Genomic DNA, 25,449 nt, shown 5'->3' on the forward strand with positions numbered 1-25,449 from the left:
GTTTACAGAGCAATTGATAACCATCGATGCTAGTTTTTTTCCCCCCTCAAAGTTCATATAGTCCAGTATGCAACAGTGAATTATTTCAGTGCAGCCCGCTCAGACCACGCATCATCGCAGGGTGTGCACACTATAAACACCAGACGTACCACTAACTCAGTACACCGTAAATATTCGCCACGTGCCCTTGTTAAGACAAAATTCAATAGTTAAAACACATTTTTATCAGTGCGGTCTGCCTGAACCAAGCATCATCGCAGGCTCCACACAAACCGACCCTACCTCAGTGCACCACAACTCATGAACCCTTTATGATAGAATTTTCTGTGTATTAATTTTACATGCAATGCTCCTACCTTTGTACAACAGAAGTCATAAACCGTTATGATTAAATATCTGTAAATGATATCATGATTACTATTCTACTAGTTACCAACAACAACGTAATAAAATGGAGTCGAGCACATGTGCTCATACCCACTTCAACTATCTATCTGTGTCTGTGTATTTATTGTGTTTGTAAAATACTGCTCCTCTGCCCTACCACATTATATTGTGCTATAAATAGCGTATGCAACCAACTTACCTGTGACAGTCAGTGTGGGCTATTCCTCCTTTTTTTTTTTACAAGCATATTATATAGCACAAAATCAACCCAAAACTATATCAGCCATGAGCACCGTATTTACATTACATTTTCAGGCAAACGTACATTACGTCATTACTCTACAATAACAGGATGTGGACGCAACTCTGAGACTCAAACACTGATTTCCAGCATCAAGTTCTAGTCTACCTGAATGACCACATAAGTATATATATTAGCTGCCCTTCATGTGCCAAAAACTACAACTTAAACCTTTCACAGCCCTGTATTACAACAGCTACAACACTACACTGAATGTACAATAAACATTCATAATCGCAGAAATACTTCATTTCCACCATCTTTTATGTATACAACTATGAACGAATATAGTCAGTGATACCCGGTACCTTCCATGTTGGCCAAGTTGTGGAACTTTACAGATATGACACATTTGCTTTTAAGACCCGGAGCAGCACTAGCGTAAGTCAGGCCAGCCCACTCCACTTACGCTACCAGGAAAACACAAGAACTAAACATGGCCCAGATTTCCATTGTGGTGATTTTTTTAGTCCCAGGTCTAGTTGTCAGAACAGCACACACACTCCCTCATGGCTGGTGTACACCCACACCACACCCATCCAACGCATCCGTCACTACACACGTGACCGTACCTATAAACAAGACGGGGCGCACGTGCTCTGCGCCATTTTAGAGTTGCTCCCATCGCAAGCGCTGTGATGGCCCGTCCTGGTGGTTCGGATGCCTCATGTTGGGCCCACTATCAGGTGCGTGGCCTCTTTGGTTACTGAGTTAGTGGTACCGGAAGGACTGAGCGGGTGAAGAACCTGGGATGATGATGATGGGAGCACGAGTATGTCGAAGAGATATCAAGACTCTGCACCATATGTGAGACTTCTTAGTGGCAGATCAGGACTACATGATGTAGAAGGTGTCCTGTCCACGAAAAGGTGAGCAGTGAGGCCTGGGTGCGCATCGGAGGGAGTCAAAGGGCTGTAGCAGACTGGATACAAAAAAGTGACGCATCGATTTAGACGAAAGCAGTCCTATTTTTTTGTAAATATCTTTTTATTACAGCAAGGTAGGTTATACAATCAGAGTATTTGCGCCATTCCCATTGTTGCCCAATGAATATACGACTTCCCCTCCGCCGTGTCACACAGCCAGTTAGCTCACACCCCGGTGGTCGAGCGGCGAAAACATGAAGAAAGATCTGTGCTGGAGAATACTTCATTGGTCATTGACTACCAGGTGTTCGGGAAATGGCAGTGCTCCTTTTTCAGTCCTCTCGCTCCCTCCTCTGTGCCCAATGTCCAATTGAACTAGGAGTCACTCTTTACCATTGCTGATCAACCAGCCCCCCTGACCCTCCCCTCTCCCAGAACTACCCCCCCGTACCCAACCGTACCCCCCTGCCCCCCAGGCGTGCTAGAGTACCACCAGTACCAGTCCTCAACCCTCCCGACTAATCCAGATCCGAAGCAAACCCATCAGGAACTATAAACAACCAGCTGTCAGTCATCACAATGGAAACAGGGGAGCAAGGGAGGGGGCCTAGGCCACCCCCATGACAGGCGGGCGTTCCGCCAGAGCTGGGCTATGCACCGGGGTGTCCTCCTCATCCATGTCCAGAAGCGTGAGGTCCAAGACCAGTCTCTCCCACGCCCTGGCCCTCTCCAGAGCCGCGTCATTGTCTGCCCGGAGTGCGGCCTGCATACGGAGCTCTCCCTCACACCGGGCCCATTTGTGTAGCTCAGCCTTCCACCTCTCTCCCGTGGGGCCCCTAGTCGCATTCCATTGGGATGTGATGGCCCGCTTCGCTAGGAGGAGACCCAGGTCCAGAAACTTGCTAGTGACCTTGTTCTTCGATGCGTGTGGGAACCAGTGTAGGATGCAGTGTGCCATGGTGAGTTGTAAGTCCCTCTCCGTTACCTCCCTCAGAACATCCACTACCCCACTCCAGAAGGGACCCAACTCTGGGCAGGACCAGAACATGTGTTGGAAATCAGCTACGTCCGCCGGGCATCGCGGGCAGGACGCCGGGCGGGCTGGGAAATATTTATGTAGTTTGTCAGGGGTCAGGTAGGCCCTGTGCAGGACATAAAAGTGCACCAGCTGGAACCTAGCGTTGCGCGTCCCATTTCGGGCCCGTCCTAGTATACCATTCCACGCCTCCTCAGGGATCTCAGTCGCCAGGTCAGCCTCCCATTTCGCCTTCAGGGTCAGCAGTGGGGCGACAGTCTCCGAGACCATGCGCCGATATAGGCATGTGACAGCTTTGATCGTCCCCGCCATCATCACCACATACTGGCAGCCCAGAGACAGTGCTGGGATGCTTTAGGGTTACTACGCGCTCTACAAAACCTAAAATAAAAAATAAATAAATAGAGACAGTGGCGGCTCCGTCATGCCCGTCTTCCAATGTTTACGGATCGCCGCCGTTAGCGCCGCATGAAGGAGGAAGTCCCCCCCCCGTCAACCCAAAGCGGTCCTTCAGGAGGTCGAAAGGTAACAGCACCCCGTTCTCGTAGAGGTCACCCATGGACGTCAGCCCCTGCAGGTCCCAACTGTCTAGCCCGTGCCACGAACCGCCATGCGGCATTGCCCCGCAGAGCTTGAGTGGGATCTCAGGTGCATATGGGACCGCGATACCGCCCCTCCGGCGATACCTGTTCCAGCATTTCCGGGCCGTCGCAAATTCCTGAGTGAGGTGGAAATCCCCCATCGGGAGCCCCAGAACGATCCGGGACAACACCTGGACCGGGCCCGCCGGTTCTCCCGACCCGTCCTCCCCACTCCTGGCTCTTGCCACCCATTGCGTCAGCCATTGTAGCTGCGCCGAGAGGTAGTAGAGCTCATAGTCTGGCACTGCTAATCCTCCATCCGTCCTGGGGCGGAGAAGCGTGTCATGTGCCACCCTGCGTCTGCCTGCCCCCCACAGAAAGCCGATAACCATCGTCCGCAGCCGCCGGAAGTAGCTCGCCGGGATCCAGATCGGGAGGGTCCTGAAGAAATAAAGCAGCCGCGGCAAGGTCACCATCTTAAGAAGCGCCAACCTCCCCATGAGTGACAATGGGAGTGTGCTCCAAAAGTCAAAATTCCCTTTAGTGTGCCTGATTGCCGACCCAATATTTCCCTCAAGGATATCCGCCCTATCATGGAAGATCGAGGTACCGAGGTACCGCAGACTCCTTTCCTCCCACATCACTCCCTCCGTGATGTCTGGGCATAGTCTTCGTGGGCGGGCTGGGAACAGGTGGGACTTCGCCCAGTTCACTCGGAGGCCCGACACTCTGCTCAAGGATTGTAGGAGGGTCTTAGCCCCACGCAGAGAGTCAGCCGAGTCCGCCAAGAACATCAGCAGGTCATCTGCGTACAATGCGATGTGGTGCACCTGTCCATAGACGTCTAGCCCCTGAAACGCCCGGCCCAGCCGGGCTCGCGCCGCGAGGGGTTCGACAGCCAGGGCGAACAATAGGGGGGAGAGAGGACATCCCTGACGGGTGCCCCTGCCCACCACACACATCTCAGAGATAACCCTCCCAGTTCTGACCCTCGCCGTCGCGTTCCGGTTGAGCAGCACCGTCCAATTCACGAAGCCCTCGCCCAGGCCCAGCGTGCGCATGACGTGGAAGAGATAGGGCCATTCTAGGCTGTCCAAGGCCTTCTCCATATCGACTGCAAACACCACTGCCTCGTCGCCGTCATAGGTGTCAGCCTCCAATATATGTAGGAGCCGCCGCACGTTAAGCGCTGTGTTGCGGGCCGGGATGAAGCCCGACTGGTCCGCGTGGATCAGCATGGTCATATGGGGGAACAAGCGCGTCGCCAAGATTTTCCTTAAAATCTTGTAGTCCAGGTTGAGCATGGACAATGGGCGATACGCCGTCCTGTCCCACGGCTGTTTGCCCGGTTTTAGTAGGGGGACTATGAGTGCCTCACCGGTGGTCGCAGGCAGGCTACCCAGTCGCTTCGACTCATTGTATAGCCACGTCAGACGGGGCGCGAGAAGATCAACATAGGTGAGATAAAATTCCGTTGGAAATCGATCGGTGCCCGGCGTCTTGTTCCTCGCCATACTCTTGATGGCGACTCTCACCTCTCTCTCCTCGATCTTGTCCCCGAGCCGCTTCGCGTCCTCTCCTCCAGCTCCGGCAACTCCAGATCCTCCATAAAGGCCTGGAATTCATCTAGCGATGGGAGGACCCTGCTGCGGTAAAGCTCCGTGTAGTAATCATAGAATAACTCATTAATCCCCTGTTGGTCAAATCGCGCCGCCCCCGCGTGGTCCCTAAGTTCAAGGATGACCGAGCTCCGGCGAGCCGGGTTGGCCAGCCAGGCCAGAAGCGCTCCTGACTTATCGCGTTCCGAGTGCACGCGTGTTAGGTAGGCTTTGTAGTCAAAGCACCGGAGGCGCTCCACCGTCGCCGCCACCACCTCCTGCGCCTCGAGCAGGGCTTCATGTGTGTCCGGACGTTCGGGCCTTGCCCTCTCCAGCCCCCGCAGCTTCTCGTTCTCCCTCGCTATGTCCTCTAGTAAGGTTCTCCGCACTCCCGACGCCGTCGCAATGCATTGGCCTCGCACCACGGATTTAAAGGCGTCCCACTCCGTCGCGGCCGAGCCCGCTGTGCCCGTATTGAGCTGGAAGTACGCTTCGATGCACGAGGCTATTGTGGATCGGAAGAGCTGGTCGTCGAGCGCCTCGGGGCGCAGCTTCCAGGCCGGGATCCGCGGGCGGTATTGCGCCCAGCGCAGCTGCATCAGAAGCGGGTTATGGTCAGAGATCGAGCGAGTGAGATACTCACTATGGCACACTTCTGCATGCACGTCCTGTGAGCACAGGAATGCATCGATGCGGACATGTAATTCATGGAGCGCTGAGAAGAACGAGTAGTCCCTGTCCGAAGGGTGGTTAGCCCTCCACGAGTCGACCAGATCCCATTGGCGCTGCCAGGCGGAGCGCGCAAGTGCCAGTTTGCCAGCTGGTGCATTAGCCAGGGGGGGGGTGCGATCTGTCCAGTGTAGTATCGGTCACGCTGTTAAAGTCCCCGCCCAGGAGCAAGGGTTCCACTAGAAACGGGGCCAGTTTGTTGGATAGCAGGGAGAAGAATGCGGGCTGGTCCACATTCGGGGCGTACAGACAACCCAAGTTAAGGTCCCTCCCGTCTAATTTGCCCCGCACCATTACGTACCTCCCCTCCGGGTCAATTATCTGTTGTGTGCACTGGAAAGGTACCCCCGCCCTTATCCAAATGGCCACCCCCCTAGCATAAGCAGAGTAGTCAGTGTGGTAGACCTGCCCCCTCCATCTTCGTCGCAGCGCCTTTCCCTCCTTAGCCAGCAGGTGTGTTTCCTGGAGGAAGGCGATGTGAATGCCCCGTCTGACTAAATAGGAGTGGATCTTGTGGCGTCTATGCATTGAATGCATCCCCCTTACGTTCCATGTGAGACATTTGTAGTCTAAGGCGGATCCCATTGTAGAGCCCAACGCACTCCATCTACTCTCTCAGTGACCCCCCCCCGCAGCACGCCCGGGTTCCCCCCCCCCCCAATCTGCTCAAGTAAACTACCCCAACTCCCACACCCCAGGACAGACCACCAATGTGGAAACCCCATCCAAACTTAGTCAATGAAAGTGTATCTCAGTAGAATAGGGCTAGGGTGACCGTGACGCCGACCCAATCAGACCCGAAGCCCCCGCCCCCCCCCCCAGAACATTCAGGAGAGGTCCCCGGGCTCTTACCGCCCCCACACCTCAGCAATAAGTCAAGGAGGCTTCCACACCTCACCGCATAGCGTCCGGAAGCAGCCCCCATCCGCACCCCGGTACCTTACAGATGTGATCAGTGTCCTGCGAACCATCTCAGCCAAGTATTCCATCTGCTGTTTGGGGAGTCACCACCGGCAGGTCCATCTCCGAGAGCTCGTGTCCACTACTGGATCCCGGGCTGGGAACACTGACCTTCGAGTGCTCCGACGCACTACTGGAAGGGCTGGCGTCTCCCTGGCTGATGGCCGCCACTGCCAGCACCGCCTGGGCTCTTTCCTGCTGCCATCCCGACGGGGAACCAGATCTCCGCGTCGGCGTCGTTTCCGCAGAGCGCCTCTGGGCGAGGTCTCCGGCGGGGGATCTGCGCTCGGCCCCCCCCTGGCATCAATCCAGCTCCAGGCCTCCTGTGGCATCAGGAAAAAGTGGGTGCGGTCCCCAGCAACGACCCTCAGCCACAGCATTGCATAGGGCAGCTGCAGCGATCTCAGTTTCCGCTTGACCGCTAGGAAAGAGGTCCGTTGTCTTTGCACATCTCTTGTGAAGTCCGGGAAGACCATGACCTTGCTGTTATCGATTCTCAGGTCCGGCAGGTCTCGTACCCTCCGGAGGATGTGGTTCCTGTCTCGGAAGTGCAGGAGACGCAGTACTATCGGCCGCGGCGGTCCCCCCGGCTTGGGAGGGCGAGCAGGGACCCTGTGTGCCCGCTCTATGGCAAAAAACGGGGAAAGTCCATCCGGGGCCACCTCAGACCGCAGCCAGCCCTCTAGGTAGGAGACCACGTCCTGCCCCTCCACTTTTTCTGGGACCCCCACGAGGCGGAGGTTATTGCGTCTGGAGCGCCCTTCGCTGTCCTCAGCTCTGATCTCCAGCACCCGGACCTTCTGTGCCATCTCCGCCAGAGATGTTCTTAGAGCGACTACATCTCCCGGCAGATCTTTCAGGGTCACCTCTGAGGTCGCCACTCGCTCTTTCAGTTTCCTGTGGTCGTCCTTCAGCAAGGTCAGGTCCGATCCGATGGTGTCCATTCGTTTTTCGAGGGCTTCCCGCGACGCCACTATCGCCTGCATGATATCCCCCAGGGAAGGATCGCGTGGGCAGGTTGAGCTTCCCGCTCCAGGCCCCGGTGCATCTTCTTCCACTAGGTGGCCCGGGTCGTCCAGCTTCAGGGCGTCAAAGCCCTTCTTCCTGCCTCCTCGCACCATTCTGCCGGGCGGCTAGTCTTGCGCGCCCCTTCGGAGGTCACCGGCGAATCAGTGTCTTCCGACACCCCCCACCAGATTCTACGGAGGCTCTCGGCTCTGTCGCACCTCCGCGCCCCCGTCAGGCTGGGCTCCAGATCCTTGAGCAGTTCCAGGAGCAGGCCCCCACTTCCACCAGGGCGGCGGGGCACCAGGGCCCCCCGGTCAGTCGAGGTCCCGCCGCCTCCACGTGCTCTCCACGCTCAAAGCCCGCTCACCACTGACCTGCAGTGAGGGCTGGCGTCTATCTCTTCAGGGCGCGGGGCGCCAGGGTCTTCTCACCAGGAGCGGGGTGGCCCCACCCTTCAACGCGGGCTCTGGGACCCCCGATGTCAGTATCGCCAGGACAGCCTTCGGTGTGTGGGCGGCGCCAACTTGGGGTCAGACAGTCTTCTATGCCCTCGCACTCCAATCCCGGTAACGCTGCGATGCCCTTAATTCTCCCCGGCGTCGGGGGGGTCACTGCTACGATGCCCCTCGCTCTCCTGGACCCCCCAACTCCACCAGCGCCCTGCCGTCAGATGTGGGCAGCAGCCGCCATGTTGGGCGCTCCGCACTTCAGGTTTCCCAACTCGGGGTCGCTCACCTCAAATCCGCTTCAGCTGCGTGTGCCAGTTCCCCCAGGGCGAGGGGCACCAGGGTCTCCGCTACAGATGCCAAGCGAAACCGCCACTCCGCCAGGTCTCACCGCCGAGAGAGCCCGGTCTGCTCCTGTTACCTTGGGGCCGCCATTTTGGGGTCAGACAGCTTGCTGCTTCATCGGCCGCCGAACCTTCAAGCGCCCCTTTGTTGGGCAAAGCCCTCCACCTCTTTCAACACCGGGGGAGTCCCCTCCGCCGAGCGGGCGATCGTTGCTGCTCCGCAGGGCTCTCCGTCGTCCACAGGATTCCGCCGTCAGGCGTAGCCGGCAAGGACTGCGGCCGCCATTTTGGGCGCTCGTGATTCCGGGCGCTCCTTCTTGCCCAAAAACGTTCAGCAAGGGCTGTTACAGGGACTCCGGGCCGCCAAAGTCATTCCCCACGCTCACCAGGTCCTCCCACGTGTGCCTGGGGGTCCTAGGTCCGAGCCAGGGGTCAGGATATGGTTTGAAGCGAGGCGGGAGCGGAGGAGCTCCGGAGTCCCGCTTCCAGCTACATCGGTGCCTAAGCCACGCCTCGAAAGCAGTCCTATATAGTGTATCAAATTGCATGTATATATTTTTTTCCAATAGCAGGAACGTTTTTATGATCGGTCAAACGTCCGGAATATAAACTATACAAATAGTTGCTTTTAAATGTGAGAGGGAACGTGTGTAAAAGGGCCATGTTATTCAACTCCACATTAAGACAGTAACAATTACTAATCATAACATCTTTCTTTTACTACCTTTTAGATTTAGAGCTTCAGGGTGCATTATGTCCTGGCACGTGGTGAAAAACAGACTGGTGACAGAAAGGTGAGCTGCGAATATTCTTTGCAGTCACTCTCTCACTTCCTCTCTCCTTTGATAAAAAAATTACACTCAGTGTTAACTTCCTTTTTATAATACAGGTTGTGTTTCACAAATTGCCCCCCCCCCCCCCAACACCTCTAAGACTCAACGTTCGAGGATTCTGCGATGATGCGTGGCCATCGTAACAACTTCTGAGAAAGCTGCTTCGACATGTAGTGCACCCTCTTTGAATCAGGCCAACGGCACAAGGTGAGCAAAGAAGCTTGTTTCCGAAACAACGATAAGTCATCAGTGAAAGGAGAAAGTGGGTAGTGTGCAGCAGCTTCCCTGCGTAGGAATGTACAATTACCTCCGACCAGTGAGACTAGGTAGGTTACAACAGTTTGAAGGGCAGATGTACGAGCCCCTTGCGCCACTTTTTTGTCACTTTTAACATGGGAAAAGTGGTGCAAGGAGCTTCTAAATCTACCTCTGACTTCCCAAGAAAAACACTCACCTCCGGACTCTGCGAGTCAATGGGGTGCAACAGTCTAGATGCCCAATATTGAGAACTCACCGCTATGCAGTGGGAATGCATGGAATATAGTACTTTGGAAAAAAACAGCGCACAGACACCTCCTTACAGTGGAACTTGTTGTAATATAGTATCCTGAGTGTACAAAAAAATAAACCAAAAATATACGTGTGCATTTGTATGTACTATGCTATTACTAACTATATACTATTCTTCAGATCACTAAACTGGAGGGTGCACTATGAAGCAGCACGTCCTTGGACACACAACGGAGGCAAAAGGTGAGCTACGAGTATTTTCTCCAGTATTAACTGCTCCATCTATAACTTTCTCTCTCTCACACTTTTAATGTTGTTTTTTCTCTCGCTCACTTTCTCTCACATAGTTTCTCTTTCTCTTTTAAAGTTATGGACGCTGCTGTCCACTCTGACGTGTAGAACCACAGCTGAGTTCAAGTTGTGAACTCTGTTGGTCACAGTGTTTACACAAGGTAAGCAGAGCGGCCTAGATATACAATCCCTCTGATTAAATGCATTAGAATTAAAAGACCTTATTTACAAGCCCCTTGTGCCACTTTTGCGTCACTTTCAACATGAGAAAACTAACACAAAAGTGGCGCAAGTGTCTTGTAAATAAGCCCTAAAGAATGTTGTCCTGCATGATGACTTGAGCTCTCACCTAATTCTGTCTCATCTCTGAATCATTTTAAGGACCTGTCGATCTGTAATGTAAATCTGACGCAGTAGTCACTTCCATACAGACACCGCATGAACGCGGGCCTATAAGACAAGTGAAATGTATCAGGCACACTATAAGGAAATATTGTCAAGTGTTACCTTGACTTGTAATGTTTGACCTCATTTAGTCACATCGATCTAATTTTAAACACTAATTTTCTTTTTTGTTTTGCAGATTACCTACCGTACTTCTATTGGAGTCCATATCACATTTTATTTATTGTATTGTTATCTTTAAGTTACGTTTCCAGTTATTTATTGTTGTTTTTAATAAAAGTTAATAAAAAAAAGTATATACGTCTTTTTGAGGGGGGGGTCCCCAAAAGAAATTATATTTATAATTTGAAGTATAATTCTGAGGCTAACTCTTTACTAGATCTTTACCAGAGTCTATAGCTACGACTAACAGTTCCTATGGAAAAGATTTAAAACTCCAGCACAGTAACTTTTTCCATTAGCAACATAGTGTGGTGAACTTATAAACTCTGTGCTCACGTAAGTGTTCCATGAACTGTTACTATGGTAACAGGCAGAAAGCTGTTTGGGGTGGGGTTGAAAGGTACTGGCTCTACAAAAAACGTTATATTTACTCTGGATCCTCTACATGACAGAAAGGAAAGCAAAGTAAAACAAAACACTGTGTACCAGATTTACAACCCCTTTGCACCACTTTCGCGTCCAAGGCCCCCCCATTACAAAATTAGAAGTGTGTGGGCCTCAACGACCCCCCTCAAGCCCAGGGAACCACCACCCCCCGGGGATTTGTGTATTGTGGGAGGCAGGCTGCGTGGCCCTCCACCTGGTGCTCTCGAGGGCCCTGGGAACCACCATTCCCAGGGCTACAGTGTCCCGGGGTGCCTACCCCCGGGACACTGCTGTTTGCTATGAGAGGGCGAGAGTCTTGCGCCTTCCGCCCTCCCATAGCAAACCTAGTTTGCATTTTGAAAGACAGAGCAGTGAAATCTGTTCTCACTTTCAAAATCCAAAGAAGATTGCATTTCTACATGCAAGTTAGCATCTCCCCTTGCGGAAAAGCAATGCCGGCTCCCGAAGAACGCGGGAAGCCGGCGGGACCATGGGGGCATTGTGGCTCCCCTCACGGTCCGCAACATTTTTTATAAGACCCGGGGGATACGATCCCTGGGAATATTAGAAAGTACCGATAGGGGCTATTTTTTAACGGAAAAAGTAAAATTTGCGCACACAGCGCTCAGTGCGGCTCCCTGGTGTGCATGTGCTGGATGCACGACTCATAATCTGTAGGCTGCGCGACTCCAGCGCCTTTGCTGCACAACTTCTACGCGTTTGGGAGCCGGCATTACTTTTCCACATCAGGAGCTACTAACATGCAGCTCCCCATGTGGAAAAGCAATCTGGTTTAGATTTTGAAAGAGAGAACAGATTTCCTTGCTATGGGAGGGCGGGATGGGCACCCCGGGACACTGCAAACGCCAGCCCTCCCACAATACATAAAGCCCCGGGGAGTTGTGGTCCCCCGGGCTTTGGAGACCGTACAGCCCCCACCCCCCTCCCCAGCCATGATTTTTTTTATAGCCCCACGGGTAACGGGGCCCTCAAGTGCTCCAGGAGGGGGGCCACGTAGTCCCCCTCCCACAATACATAAAGCCCGGAGGGGTGATGGTCCCTTTGGCTTTGAGGACCTTCGACCCCTCCCCCCACCATTTTTTTCTTTTTAGCCCCAGGGGGTGACGGTCCCCGAGGCTGGGGGGTTCCCCTCTAGGCCCCACAAAAAAATTATTAATTTTGCCCCCGGTATTTAACCCCCCGGAGACGAATTATTAAAAAAACCTTTTATTTATTTTACGGCACAGTCCACGCGCCTGCCGTGTTTAAAAAAAAAAAAAGAAAGAAAATGTGGGCCCTGGGGGTCCTTCTGAGACCCTCTAAGCAGGTCTAGAGGGTAAAATTATTTCTACCCTGCCCCCTTTTTCAGTTTTGCACACATATTCCACTGACTTCTTCAGCCTTGCTTCTACCGAGGCACAAAATGGCTGCCAACAGTTCCTGGTTTCGAATGTTTACAACCACTTGACAGCCAATGAGCATTCAGCGCGTGATCGGAAGGGTGCGCTTATGGTACGATGACAATCCTCGCACACTCTGCTGATCCACCACGCCCATAGATATATAAATGACTAGAACTATAATTTTCTCAGGAACTACTGAACAGATTGACACCATATAAGCAAAAGGCACAAGTCAGAAATGAGGACTACCTCTTTACCAAATTTGGCGTAATTCCGTTCAGCCATTTGGGCTGCAGCTGTAGCTAAATGTCCTATGGGAAATTGCATGGGGAAAACACGTTTTTGGGACCCCCCTTTTTTTTCGGCCCCCACTTGACCAATCACCCCGGAACTTTCAGGATAGGAGAGGACCAGAGCTGGTCAAAAGTTTGGAAAATTTCGCAAAGATTCATCAATCGGCGCCAAAGTTTTCGGAATAGAATGTTGCGGATTTCCTATGGATAATAGGTCCTAACTATAACTACCTACTGGCGACCGCCAGTAGGTAATATATATATATGTATGTATATCTAGATGTATATGTATGTATATATGTGTGTGTGTGTGTATATATTTGTGTGTGTGTGTATATATGTGCGCTAAGATATTTGACGCAATGAAAGCCTCCAAGATTCCATCAGTACTTCCTCTGCTTCAGGCCGCACCAGCACTTCCCCTATGCCCCAATCAGTGTCCTAGTTATCTCATCGAAGCTCACTACCTGACAGTGAGTCAGACACTGAACAAAGCAGAAATGATCCACGCTTGGGGTTTACCAGATTTTCCCTGGTGCAGGAGGTGGACTGCTTGCGTCAGGACAGGCGAGAAACCCTGCGTCCTAGAAGGCCAAACTTGAACGTCGCAAAAGAAACAACCAAAAGCGCAGACAAGCAGGCCACAAATGGCAAACCCAAAAAAAGAAATTATACCTACAGGAGATGGAACAGCAAAAAATGAACCTGTCTCACTGTAATGAAATGGATTGTTCTTTAGAAGTACACCCGCAAACTAAAGTTACACAAATTTTTCATGTGCAACAAGTTCCATGCTAAATCCAATTCGACATCAACCTCTGACAGGCTATCAGGACTGTGTGTCAATAATTTAGAGCTGTTGCACCATTTAGAACACCTCCACAATGAAACTCCTAGCTCTGGCACATCGGAAGAACATTTGGTTTTAAACATCCCGGGTAATACCAAATTCAAACCCAAATCTACCTTCACCCCACTAATGTTGCACGATAACATTGACATTTTCCATGAACTTTCCATCTCGTGAATTAAAAAACTTTATGCAACTACCCTACGAGAAAAGCGTAAATATTCAGCACAAAATAGCTGCTACTTCCAACTTGTCAAAAAGTTACAGGCGGATAACAACATCATAATCCGCCAATCAGACAAAGGGGGAAACATGTGACCTCGATCTTTATATATGGAGGAAGCCTACAATCAGTTGAATGACCCTTACTGCTACAAATGCTGTGATGTGGTCACCTTTAACAGAGCACAAACTGAATTTTATTCACAACTGATGGCCTGGCGAAGCTCGGGATTACTGAGTAAAGATGAACTGAAGTTTCTCAAGAATGAGCAGGTTCCCCAACCCTGCACATCCTCAGCCTTATGGTGAAGCCTCCCACCACTTCCTTCCACGATATAAAGGCTAGCCGGAGCTCCGCCGACCGAAGGAAACAAAAACAAGCGGAGAAAGCCCTCCGTTAGTGTTGAGCCTTGAGGGGTATATCGGGGAAGGAAGTGGTGAGAGGCTTCACCATAAGGCTGAGGATGTGCAGGGTTGGGGAACCGTCACCATAGGGAAGGAGTGGGGAGGGTGGATCGAGTTTCGATGAGCGCGTTCTTAAACCCCAGGTTCTCCCTGATCAGGTTCCCGGCTCCCTCCCGCCTCCCGGCAGAGCAGGCACCGACCTCCCAGGACTCAGGAGACTAGCAGGTATCTGCTCTAGCCACGTTCCTCCGGGACCGTGGCGGGGCGAGGCACAGGGACGTTGGTCTCCTGACAGTCCCTCAGGGCTCCGAAGCGGTTCGACAGTCGGCGTCTTCTCCTCCGGTCGGGGCTCGGTGGTCACAGGAAACGTCGCGGCGTCTTCCTCTCCCTGCTTCCTGGTTGGGACACACCCTTCATTGGCCGATGGCTTCTTTGTACTGGTCGGCGTCATGGGTTCCCACCCCCAGGGGGCGTGGCTGATGTCGGCTTCTAGGGGCCATTAGTAAGTCCCTCCGGCCGGGTCACTTTCGGGCAGGCATACCTCCGAGTCCTGGAGCTGAGAGAGAAAAAGAACACAAAGCATCAACCTGGTCGGGAGCGCCAGTGCTTCCGGGAGGATCCAGACACACTATTTGGGGAGGAGGTCTATCCATATGTTTGACCACAACAAAATGTTGCTTGCCATGATTTCCTACTGTTTGCACAACAATTTCTTCAGGTTTAGTAATCACTATTTTCAGCAGGTCAGGGGTGTGGCCATGGGGGCCTACTTCTCTCCCAGCTATGCCTGTTTCCATATGGGTTGCTGGGAGGAGCAGGTCCTCCATGGCACACATCACAACATCTTTGTAGAACATGTGGTGCAATGGTACCGCTATATCGATGATGTGTTTTTGATATGGCAAAGTACCAGACAGCAGGCGGTGGATTTCATTGAATTAATCAACACTAGCACACTGAACCTGAGTTTTGCATCCAACAATAGTCAGGACTATGTCTTCTTGTTGGATGTAGAAATTGTTAACAACAACAAACTGGAGACACAGGTTTACAGGAAACCCACTGCAGGCAATACTGTGCTGCATGCCAAGAGTCATCATCCGGCGCATCTGATATGCAGCATCCCCTATGGGAAGATGTTGCGTATCAGACGCATCTGCAGAACAGACCTGAGTGCCATCTAGAACAGGAAGCCAGTAAAGCACGTTTTCTAGCTCGAGGGTATACAGCTTCAGTCATTGACAGGGCAATCACAAAGGCCAATCATATTCCAAGAAAGGATGTCCTGCTATACAAAACACCAGTATTAGCTTCGGACACAACCACTCAGCCAGCTAGACTTATATTGACATACAATTTGCAGCACCAAGCTCTCCGTAAGATCCTTAACAAAAACTGGAGCTTGGTGCGTAATGACCCTGTCATTGGGGACCAGATGGCAGTTAGACCTGAAATTACTTTCAGGAAAGCACGCTCGATGTGCGATGCACTAGTTAAGTCTAGCCCAGAAATTGGCTCTAATACAACGTGGTTACAGGCCAGCAAAGGCTTTAGGAAATGTTCCAACTGTAAAGCCTGTAGGCATGGAATCAGTAAAACTGGGTTTAAGATCCCCTTTTGTGATACCCCACGTGTCCTCAATAAGCAGCTGACTTTTAAGACCGAATTTGCTGTGTATGTGCTGGAGTGTCCGTGTGGCCTGCAATATGTTGGTAGTCCAAATTGCGGGTTCACAAACGGATACTCCAGCACATCAGGGCAATCAATGTCAGCGATGCTTCTTATCCAGTTGCACGCCATATTAAAGAACATCATGAGAATAAGAGTGAGCTCTTAAGGTATTTTGTCATTGATTCTGTTCTCCCCCTCAGACGAGGGGGAAACCGTGAGGCCCTCTTGCGTGCTCTGGAGACTCAATACATTGTGGAGCTAGATACTAAGACCGCACTGGGTCTTAACTCCAGTGAGGATTTTTACACTTGTCTTTCGGTTGGACCCCTTGCACACTCGCACCATAGTGAGCTGTATTATCTTGAATTTTACCTAGTGTTTCTTAACCATCTTACATTGGGTATAAATATGGTGCTGTCTCAATCCTCCCAATGATGCATTGTTTTTAACATACCTTTTACACCATTTTTTCCCTTTGTTTTCTAGCACATTTGCACATTTTCACTTTTTTGCACTTATAAACCGGATGGGCACAGTTGTTGGGATACTTTCCAGGCTTACGGTTCTGGTAGGGCGGCGCAATTAACAATTACCCACTTGGGTCTCATCCTGTCTTCGTCCATTTGGCACACTCGCATACAGTTTCCACATGTAGGGGATGATTTGCAATATTTTATCTATTTGTATCTCCTTTTTGTCATATATAGCATATATTTTTAACCATAATTATTTTTATCTATAATGTGGTTTTTATATATTCTTAAACGTTTACTAGCTTGTTATGACATTGTTGATTGTGCTTTTATACTTACTACTATTAGGTTTTAAAGATTCAATTTTAATCTGTGCCTATGCATCTGGTTTTAGTGGTATCCAATCGTGTTTTAGGTTACTTGCACTTTGCAATTTAAATGCAGTATGTTTCTTACTGGGCGTCATGTGATCAAGGCCTCTGTGTAGGCTGAAACGTGTAATGCAGGCAGGCTGCTAACATTCTAAATAAATCACTCACCTGCACCTTTTGGGTCAGCCTTCGTTTGTTCCTGTGAGGTCCCGGGCACAGGGGGATTGCAGGAGCGCTAGGACGAATTCTTCGGCATATGTGTGTGTGTGTGTGTGTGTGTGTGTGTATGTGTGTGTGTCTGTATGCATTTATATGTGTGTGTGTGTATATGTATGTGCACATACATAGATACATACATACATATATCTCCCCCACTCCAGGGAACTGACCTGACACAAGGTATTAGGGAACCCGTAGGGCTGGACTAAGTGATCCTGCAAAGAAAGCATTGAGAATCATAACATGTAATGTATTGCCAGTTTGCAGGGCTAGGCATTGTGAAGATCAGTCCATTAACTGTACTACAGTTGTGTGACCTACTTGAACGCAGAAAGGGGATTATCCTGTGGGATTTTATTATATCCCTCTGAACTCATTAATAGATTTGAACTGATTTGTAGGATTACTCTCTATTTAGGGATTTAGTGAAAACCGGCAGCACTTGTCAGCCTTGTGAAATGTATGCTTTTGACTGTCCCCTAGATATTTTGTTTGTTTCTGGTTTTATTTGGTGTTACTTTAATGGAAAAACAGATGTTGCCCTGACCAGCCTCTAGCGATTTTTATTAACTGGATCTGTGGGGGCTACGTGCTTAGGCAGCATCTAATAGAACTTGTGGCTAAGCTGCTCTTTCTTCTTTCCATTTAGCTCGGCGGGGGTTGTGAATTAGCCATGATGTGTGACATCATCTACGCTGGCGAGAAGGCCCAATTTGGACAGCCTGAGATCCTGCTAGGAACCATCCCAGGTAATACTTAGGACATTATCTGGGTATTGACGTCTGTGTTCCCACTTGATCAGTGGAAACATGTATAGTTGAACTATGGTAGTCCGGGAGTCATACCTTGTGGATTTTAACATGTCACCTTGTGTGTTTAGTATGGGTCCAATCCATTCTTGTTGACTCCATGTTAACATTCCCACACCAACGGAGGCCATGCAGTGCTCTGGGGTGGTGTGAAAAGGTGCTGTAGCAGTGAGCGAAGCTAAACGTTTGGTAAAGTTATTGGTTATAAGGTGCAAAATGTCACAGGAAAATGGGAAGTGAAGCTCGCATAAAGTAAAAGGTTAAATCGAAGTTTAGGCTGGAATAAGAATCAAAAGAAAAGCATATCAACTTGACAATTCTGTTATGAAATAAACGAATAAAGTAAATCTGGAAATGTTGCTTGTTCCCATAAGCTTTTTTTTTTGTTTAACAATTTAGAAAGCTTGTTTTTTTGGTACCATAAGTTTTGCGGTCTTCGGAAACAGGTTGAGGCATTTTGCATCTGAAAAATATTTTCAGAGGAAGTAGAATGGGTGAGGCAAGATTGAAGGCAACTTGTTTCATAGCAACTTCTTTGACCAGAATGGAAAAAGGTGGTTTGCAACTGACCATTCTTTTGTTACACTCGAGGGGGGGGGGGGGGGGGGGTAGATATTAGGATAATCAGGTGACCCGTAGGGAACATAAAATTGATGTATGGAAAGGATACTTATGTGGCTTGCTCAAATGTAGTACTACGGATATGTTACCAGTGAAACTACACTGTTGGCATGACCTCATGAAAACTGCTATTTAAACTGAAAATAAAAACATATTTATATTCATGGTCTCTGGTTGTTGAAGGTACTAAACTTTGGAAAAATCTCTGTCCCCTTCATACGGCAGAACTAGCCACCCACGCTTGTGAAACCCTCTGAATACAGAGCTGTTCAAACTGGTTTTCAGTGAAGCCCACTTATAAGATTGCTAAAGATTGCTATCCCTGATATGTAGTTAAACTGTCACTTTCTTTCAATTTATATAGTAATCGTTCTAGTTTTTCTGCAAAGTGGCAATTTAACACTTAACATAACTCTATAAATGCAATTTAAAAATGATCCTGCTTACTTTTTAGAGGACCTCAAGAACCAACGTCTTCATCAGGAGGCTTTGCCCTAGGAACTCTCTTCATGTACCCCAAGTCTTTCTCCTACCCACCCTTCACCAGAACCTTGCCATTACTTGTTTGATGTATGTAGAGAAATAGAAGACGGTACCTTCAGTATGTATTGTATTGGGACATATTTATCCTCTTACCCCTCCATTTTGCCACCGGTGTTGTATACTCAAATACTTAAGTGTTTTATGTACAATAATCCAACATAATACGGCTTGTAGGCACAATGTTTCCTATGGTAAAACGTAACTATTTCAAATAGCATTGTCATCCATACTAAAGTTCTCCAAAGTTAGCCATGTAACTTGAGTGTATTGCCTCTGCAGTCCCCTTGGATCCCTACTTTGTTTTCAAATTCGTTTTCGAAAACCTCACGCTGGCACAATAAAATATGGTAAACCACTACCAACTCCATTGTTAAACCCCTGATGAATATTCTTGTATACAGAAATCTATCTTTGTCCATTCTGCAAACGGTATAGAGAAACAATAGTGTATTTGCTGCTTTTTTGCGATGCAGATGAGCGTCCCCGAAATCGATGGTTAGCCTCCGTTTGAAGGCTTCTTGGTGTAAAGCAGTGCTTAGTACTTTTTGAGGATTTTCAGATCGGATATTCATGAAGTGGTTGGTATTAGTCTAGCAAAGTATTTACATACTGCAAGGATTTTGAGAATGAGTACTGGTGTGAGATAGATTTATAATTGACGAGTTTAATGTTTTATGTAACGTGTATAAAAGTAAAAAGTAAAGTAACTATAAGTAGCTTACTGCTGTAAATATGCATGAATGATCTGTTTTTATGTTACTTTTGCTATGGCTGTGTCCCTTTACCCAGCAGCACAAGGGTATTCATTACATCGCCACATTCCTATGTTCTTTGAAGCTTTGTTAATTTTAACATTTTTGCCTCCACTCTTTGCAAAATGTCGCTTCCTATAGCCAAACTTATGCTTTCTATTTAGTGAAGCGCCCCTCCTAAAATTCACAAAACCATTAACTCTTGCAAGTTTAACGCAGTCTGCTTTTAGCCATGTATCCCAGTGGTTTAATATTGAACTTTTTTGTGTACCTTTCTATTGGTTTCTTTAACTTTTTTTCTTGCCTGATGCATGCATGTCATTTTCTTTTGCTTGTAGCTTATTTCCCGTTCTGTCATGGTTTCCAAAGATTACGCTTTCTTCTTAGGTCTAGTTCTAGATTCCCATAATCGGGAAGTTTTGCTAAGCCACAACCCATCTTGCATCATTTTGTTTTTACACTTTACAGTAAGATGATTTCTGGTAAGCTTTTTTTTTTTTTTATAAACTTAAGTCTCATTTAGAAGCGGCAAATGTCTGCAGCAGGTCTCTTTTTTTTTACCCTTTCAAAACAAAGAAAAGCACATTTATTGGCAGAGTGCTTAAGGGCTGCTCCCCTCCCTTCTTCCATGTCTCCCTTCGGTCAATCCATGTCATTCACTACTTAATTTGCCCACAGTCAGTGGTGTGTGCAACCCTAGCAGTAAGTGACCTGAGTAGAGAGACCTGGAAAACGCACAGAAGGAGAGAGCAGCGCTGGAGAGATGAAGGGTTTTTGATACAGGCACTCTTTGGTGGCATGACCATTAAAGCATTGATTGTATAGTAATTGCATTATATTAAAACATATCTTGCTTCTGTACATATTAAACTGATTAAGACATTGGAAAACTATTTTGTAATTTCAGGGGCTGGTGGAACTCAGCGGCTAACCAGAGCTGTGGGGAAGTCTCTTGCAATGGAGATGGTGCTCACTGGTGATCGCATCTCTGCTCAGGAAGCCAAGCAAGCCGGTAAGTGAATATTGGTCATATTTATTCCTCTGGCCAGAACTTCAGGGAGAATGAAGAGAGAGGTGAGGCATTGGCTGTATGTTCGGAACTTAAATATTGCTTGCGGCACCCCCTCTTTTTCGTACCAAGATCCACACACTGCTCTGCCATTGTGCTGAAGGACATGCAGCACGCCATTTTATTCCAATAATGGGACTCATTCATGAGTTTTATAGAGCTTTTTGGTCTTCGCCTGGAGCACCCACTATTAAGCAAATTATTTCACCACACACATTTTAATGCAACTAATTCTGGACTTGCACCGCCTGCTGGTGATCCAGTACTGAGGCCCACATAAAGCTCCTGCAGTGCACCTCTATTATGATTTGATTGAAACTCTTAACTGTTTCAATAATGTTACCTACCCTCTTAGTGCTTCCTAGTTTTGCATGATCGTATACTTGTCACATCATACGTAGCCTTTACTCGCTGTTGGTCTGGAATGGCGACCATAGAATTATAAAAGCTGCTTGTCCTCTTCCTCTGCAGTAAGCATTGTGTTGCTTTTTCTTGCCAGGTCTTGTTAGTAAAGTCTTCCCGGTTGAGAAGCTGGTTGAAGAAGCTGTGAGCTGTGGGGAGAAGATTGCCAAACACTCCAAACTGGTGGTGGCAATGGCCAAGGAGTCTGTGAATGGATGTGAGTTTGTCAGCAGGACGCTGATCTTTTCAGGCGGCTTGAGGGGCATGAAAAATGCAGTACTTTCATCACTGTTGCATTTAGAGTATTTTGTGCTACTCTGATTGTTTTTGGTTTCAGCTCATACAATGTAGCCGCTCAAAGAATGCATCGTGCTCAAATACCTACTTTTTGAAGTAGCTAAACACATTTATTATTGTTTAATATATTATACATTTATTATTAGTGGGGCGGACCCCTACTCCCTCCGTAAGCTCCAACTTTAGACCTTCCCCTTTCTGTTCCTCCTTATTTTTGTCAAATCATTTGTTTTGCCATTTTGTGGGAATAATGGTACACATAAGCTTACCTGAGATACTGCAGTAGTGCTATACAATGATTCATTGTTCTTGTGAATGCTTCCCCCTCATTGGCTTTGTTGAGAGACCTAATCTGTTCACCTCCTGTTTTTTTGTCAGCATACCCACTTTCGACATCTCCCTTAGAAAAAAAAATGATGGATGGAATGCTTGCATTAAATTCAGCCTCTGGTAATTAATCAAGGCATTGGAGCAACGTCTGCTCAGACATAGTTCCTGTGCTTACTGAGCTATAAGACTCAAGTAGTGTCTCATTCATGACTCCCAAAATGGCCGAAACCACTGGGTGCTTGCTGGTGTTCCTAGCTAGAAGGGATCTCGCTTTGTATTTTGGGTTGCACTGTTTTGTTGGACAATGACCAGTCATAAGCAAACTAGACCTGGTCTTTGTTTGGAGTGTCAGTGGCAAAAAGTGATCGACTGGAATGAAGCCCAGTGAGATTGCTAATTTCTGAGATTAAAGGATTGCATTCATTTAATTTACTCAGTGGTGGTGTATTTAATGCTTATTATGTTTATATTCAGTGAAGCATCTACTCCATGTAGTGTTGATAGTCGATAGCATATACACCGCATGCAGTATTTGTCCATTGGTATATAGGCTTCTATACGATCTATCCAATATTGTATTTCAATGAATATTTTCTTAGCTGCCTCTTTGACCAAAGTGGTGTAACTGAGCACAATCTCTAAGAGATGAGTGGCTGCATGTACATTTGGCAGACAGATCGCATTGTGCTGACATGCATTTCCTTGAACCAGATAGCTGGAATCTACACCTTACGAAGAATAGGGCAGTCCTATATCTCTGTGGGACTATTGGTGTATATGCATTTCAATTATCATTGGTGATAATTTAAGTTAAAAATGTTCTTTTCTTCTTAAACTAGATCTATTATTTGACTGTATGTTATAGATAGTTATCAACATATAATAATTGATCTATTAGACTAAAAAATACATTAAGAGAAGTATAGTTTAGGAAATTAAGATGTATGTGTTTGAATTGAATATGGAATAAATAATTCCAGAGATGATCTAAATACAGGAAAAAAGTGTGAGTGCCCAGCATCACAGGTGAAAACAATTAAAGTTACAATCAAATAGGTGTCTGTTCAAAAGGAATTCCACAATTCATATATGTTGGAAATTGGGTTACTGGTTGAGGGGGGTGAAATCCTACTCAAGCAGCAGCCACAGTTTCGGTAAGGGTGAAGTCACAAGCAAACCCCAAATGAACCTGCCCATGGTCCTCTGGTTGCTTGGCACAAAGCAGTGAAGGCTTAATTTAGTGGCAATGTGTAAAATATTTATGCAGCAAATCAAGCAGTAAGAAAGTGAAAATACAACACAAGGAAAAACTCACACCTATTTAGAAAAATAGATTAAAATGTAATAAATTATTTGATACCAAAAGGGACAAAAATACCATCAGTAGAGCAAGATGTATGCAGTTTTAAAGATATAAGTGAAAATTGTGCATAAAAGCACAACGTGCCATCTGTGTTTATCAGGTCACTTCGGACCAAGTCACAAGTTCAGGCCTACTGAAATGGAGCGTGGGCCAGGTAGAGGGACCAAGTTTGGCCCCCTGAACATCGTAAATCCTGGTGTGCGGAGCATTGCAAGATCCTGCACCGAGGATGCGTCGCGAAGCAGGAGTTCGGAGGAGCTATAGGGCTGGGATGCGGGCCTTTTTGGCAGTTCTGTTGGGAACCCAGCTGGGCTGGCAGAGTACCTTCAGGGCTACTTCTAAGGGTCCAGTGCTGGGGTGGCACCACCTGGCGGGCAGTACTCATAGAAAGAGTGCAAGTGCTGGTTTCAAGGTAGATTGAGCCTTTTCTGTCCCCCGAGTCAGAATTACTATACAAGTAAAATCGAGGCTGCGAAAAATTCCTTATCCTAGTTGCAACAGGAGAATCAATTTGCTCCTGAGCAATTCCCCTGACAAAATGGCCACTCCTTCCAGTCGAAGGTTCGAACGATATATGATTAACTGGCCGGGAGGATCCCTGCCCATACTACTTCCTTTTTTACCACCGATGGAGGACCTTTCCATGGATGGCCTGTTGACCAGTTTCTCACGTTTAACTGTGGACAAAGCAAACTATTTGTTACTACCCAAAAAATCAGGATCTACAACAGATCCCTGTCCCCCCGACATAATACATCTGGCCTCTGATAAGATTAGTACTCTACTAACCCCACTTTTGAACAATATCATTAGGACAGGAATCTCCCATGCTTCCAGGAAGAAAGCCTGTATTAGACCCAACCTAAAGAATTCCTCCCTTGACACGTTTGAGGTGAAAAACTATCGACCAATTTCCTGTCTACCGCTGGTGTCCAAAAACCTTGAGAAAGCTATTAATCAAGCTCCAACTGGTTATCTAGACTCCAATGACCTCTTAGATGCCACCGAACATGGCTTTAAACTGCAACTCTCCACTGAGTCAGCGTTAATCATGGCCACTGACGAAATATGCATTCAGCTCGATGGGGGAGGAAGAGCCGACCTAATCCTACTTGACCTATCAGCTGCGTTTGAGACTGTGAATCATCTGGTACTCACGCAACGGCTGAAGACAATAGGAATTACAGAGGCTGCTCTAACCCTTCTCACCTCGTTCCTTACTGCAAGGGAAAAGAGGTTGTTGTGTTGGTATAATTTTAAATCTTAGAGGTTTTACCTCCCTGGTGGAGTCCTCCAAGGCTCAGTATTGTCCCCAACATTATTTAACATCTATGTTGCGCCTCTCGCCAAATTAACTAGTGCTCATGGTTTCTCGTTGTATGCCGGCGACACAATTTCTTCAAGTGTAGATACCGTGGCGGGGAGATTCCACAGTTGTCTTAAGCACATTATGGAGTGGCTGCATCAGAATTATCTTAAACACTGATAAAATGGGGGTCATGGAGTTTGGAAACGGACCTCCAGTACTGGAATCAATCTTGGTGGCCGACAGAGGCAGGTGATTGCCCGGATCCTGCGGCAAAAATTAGGAACTTAGGATTTCTGTTTGATGCTCAATAAAATTTTGCAGGACAGATTAACCTTTTGACATCATCCTGCTTTTTCCTTCTAAAAGTTTTGTGTAAAATCCTGCCTTTCATTCCATTATACCTTAGAAAAACAGTTGTAGTCGCTTTAATTCTCTCTCGAATTGACTACTGTAATGCCCTTTTTTGGGGCGTTTACAAACGTCAATTGCTAAAACTGCAATCACTGCAACATGCAGCAGCACCGGTATTGCTCAATATTCCTAAATACCACCACATTTCTAGCAACATCCGAGAGCTTCAATGGCTTCCAGTCAGGCAGCAGTTTAAGTTTAAGTTTAAAGAGCTATGTCTGGTGCATAAAGCACTTTAAGGTAGAGGGTTGTTGGACATACAGAACCTGGACATACAGAACCTGTTTCAGTGGTACACCCCGCATCAGAATCTTAGATCGGCCAGTAAAGCCTTAGTCCGGGTTTCCAAAAGCTATAAGGCTAGATGGGGAGGTTGAAGCCTAATATTGATCTGTGGCCCATTCTAGAGGTTCGATGCGTGATAGGAGAGCCTTCTGTCTACTAGACCCCTGTTTAGGAAAATCATTAAAACTTGGTTATTCCTTTCACAGGAATGATGCAGTACTTCCCGTTCTTTTTGCTCATTTCCTGGCAATTCTAAGTGCCAAGACGAGACTGCATTTGTGCACTCTACAAGTTCTTAACTTACTGAGACTCTGATCACGAGGCCAGCCAACTAACCCTTGGAGTCACACTGGTTGTCCTGGGAGAAAGGTGCTGGTCCAGTCCTTTTCACTCCGACAGCAGAGTATCAGTCCTTCTTGCAGAGCAGCACAGCAGTCCTTAGTCTTCCACAGGTCCAGAGATGTACTA

At 48.0% G+C, this 25,449-nt stretch overlaps 1 protein-coding gene across 1 annotated transcript in view; it reads left to right on the forward strand.

Moving 5' to 3' along the window:
- Positions 1-25,449, forward strand: part of ECHS1 (enoyl-CoA hydratase, short chain 1) — a 161,929-nt gene that overhangs the window by 121,382 nt on the left and 15,098 nt on the right. Inside the window, exons 4-6 of the mRNA XM_078643311.1 lie at positions 17,440-17,539; positions 20,423-20,527; positions 21,084-21,203. Coding sequence (XP_078499437.1) covers positions 17,440-17,539; positions 20,423-20,527; positions 21,084-21,203 — 325 coding nt within the window. The remainder of the gene's footprint in view (positions 1-17,439; positions 17,540-20,422; positions 20,528-21,083; positions 21,204-25,449) is intronic.

The sequence above is a fragment of the Lissotriton helveticus genome, chromosome 5_1, assembly GCF_964261635.1.
Source record: "Lissotriton helveticus chromosome 5_1, aLisHel1.1, whole genome shotgun sequence".
NCBI classification, from domain to species: domain Eukaryota; kingdom Metazoa; phylum Chordata; class Amphibia; order Caudata; family Salamandridae; genus Lissotriton; species Lissotriton helveticus.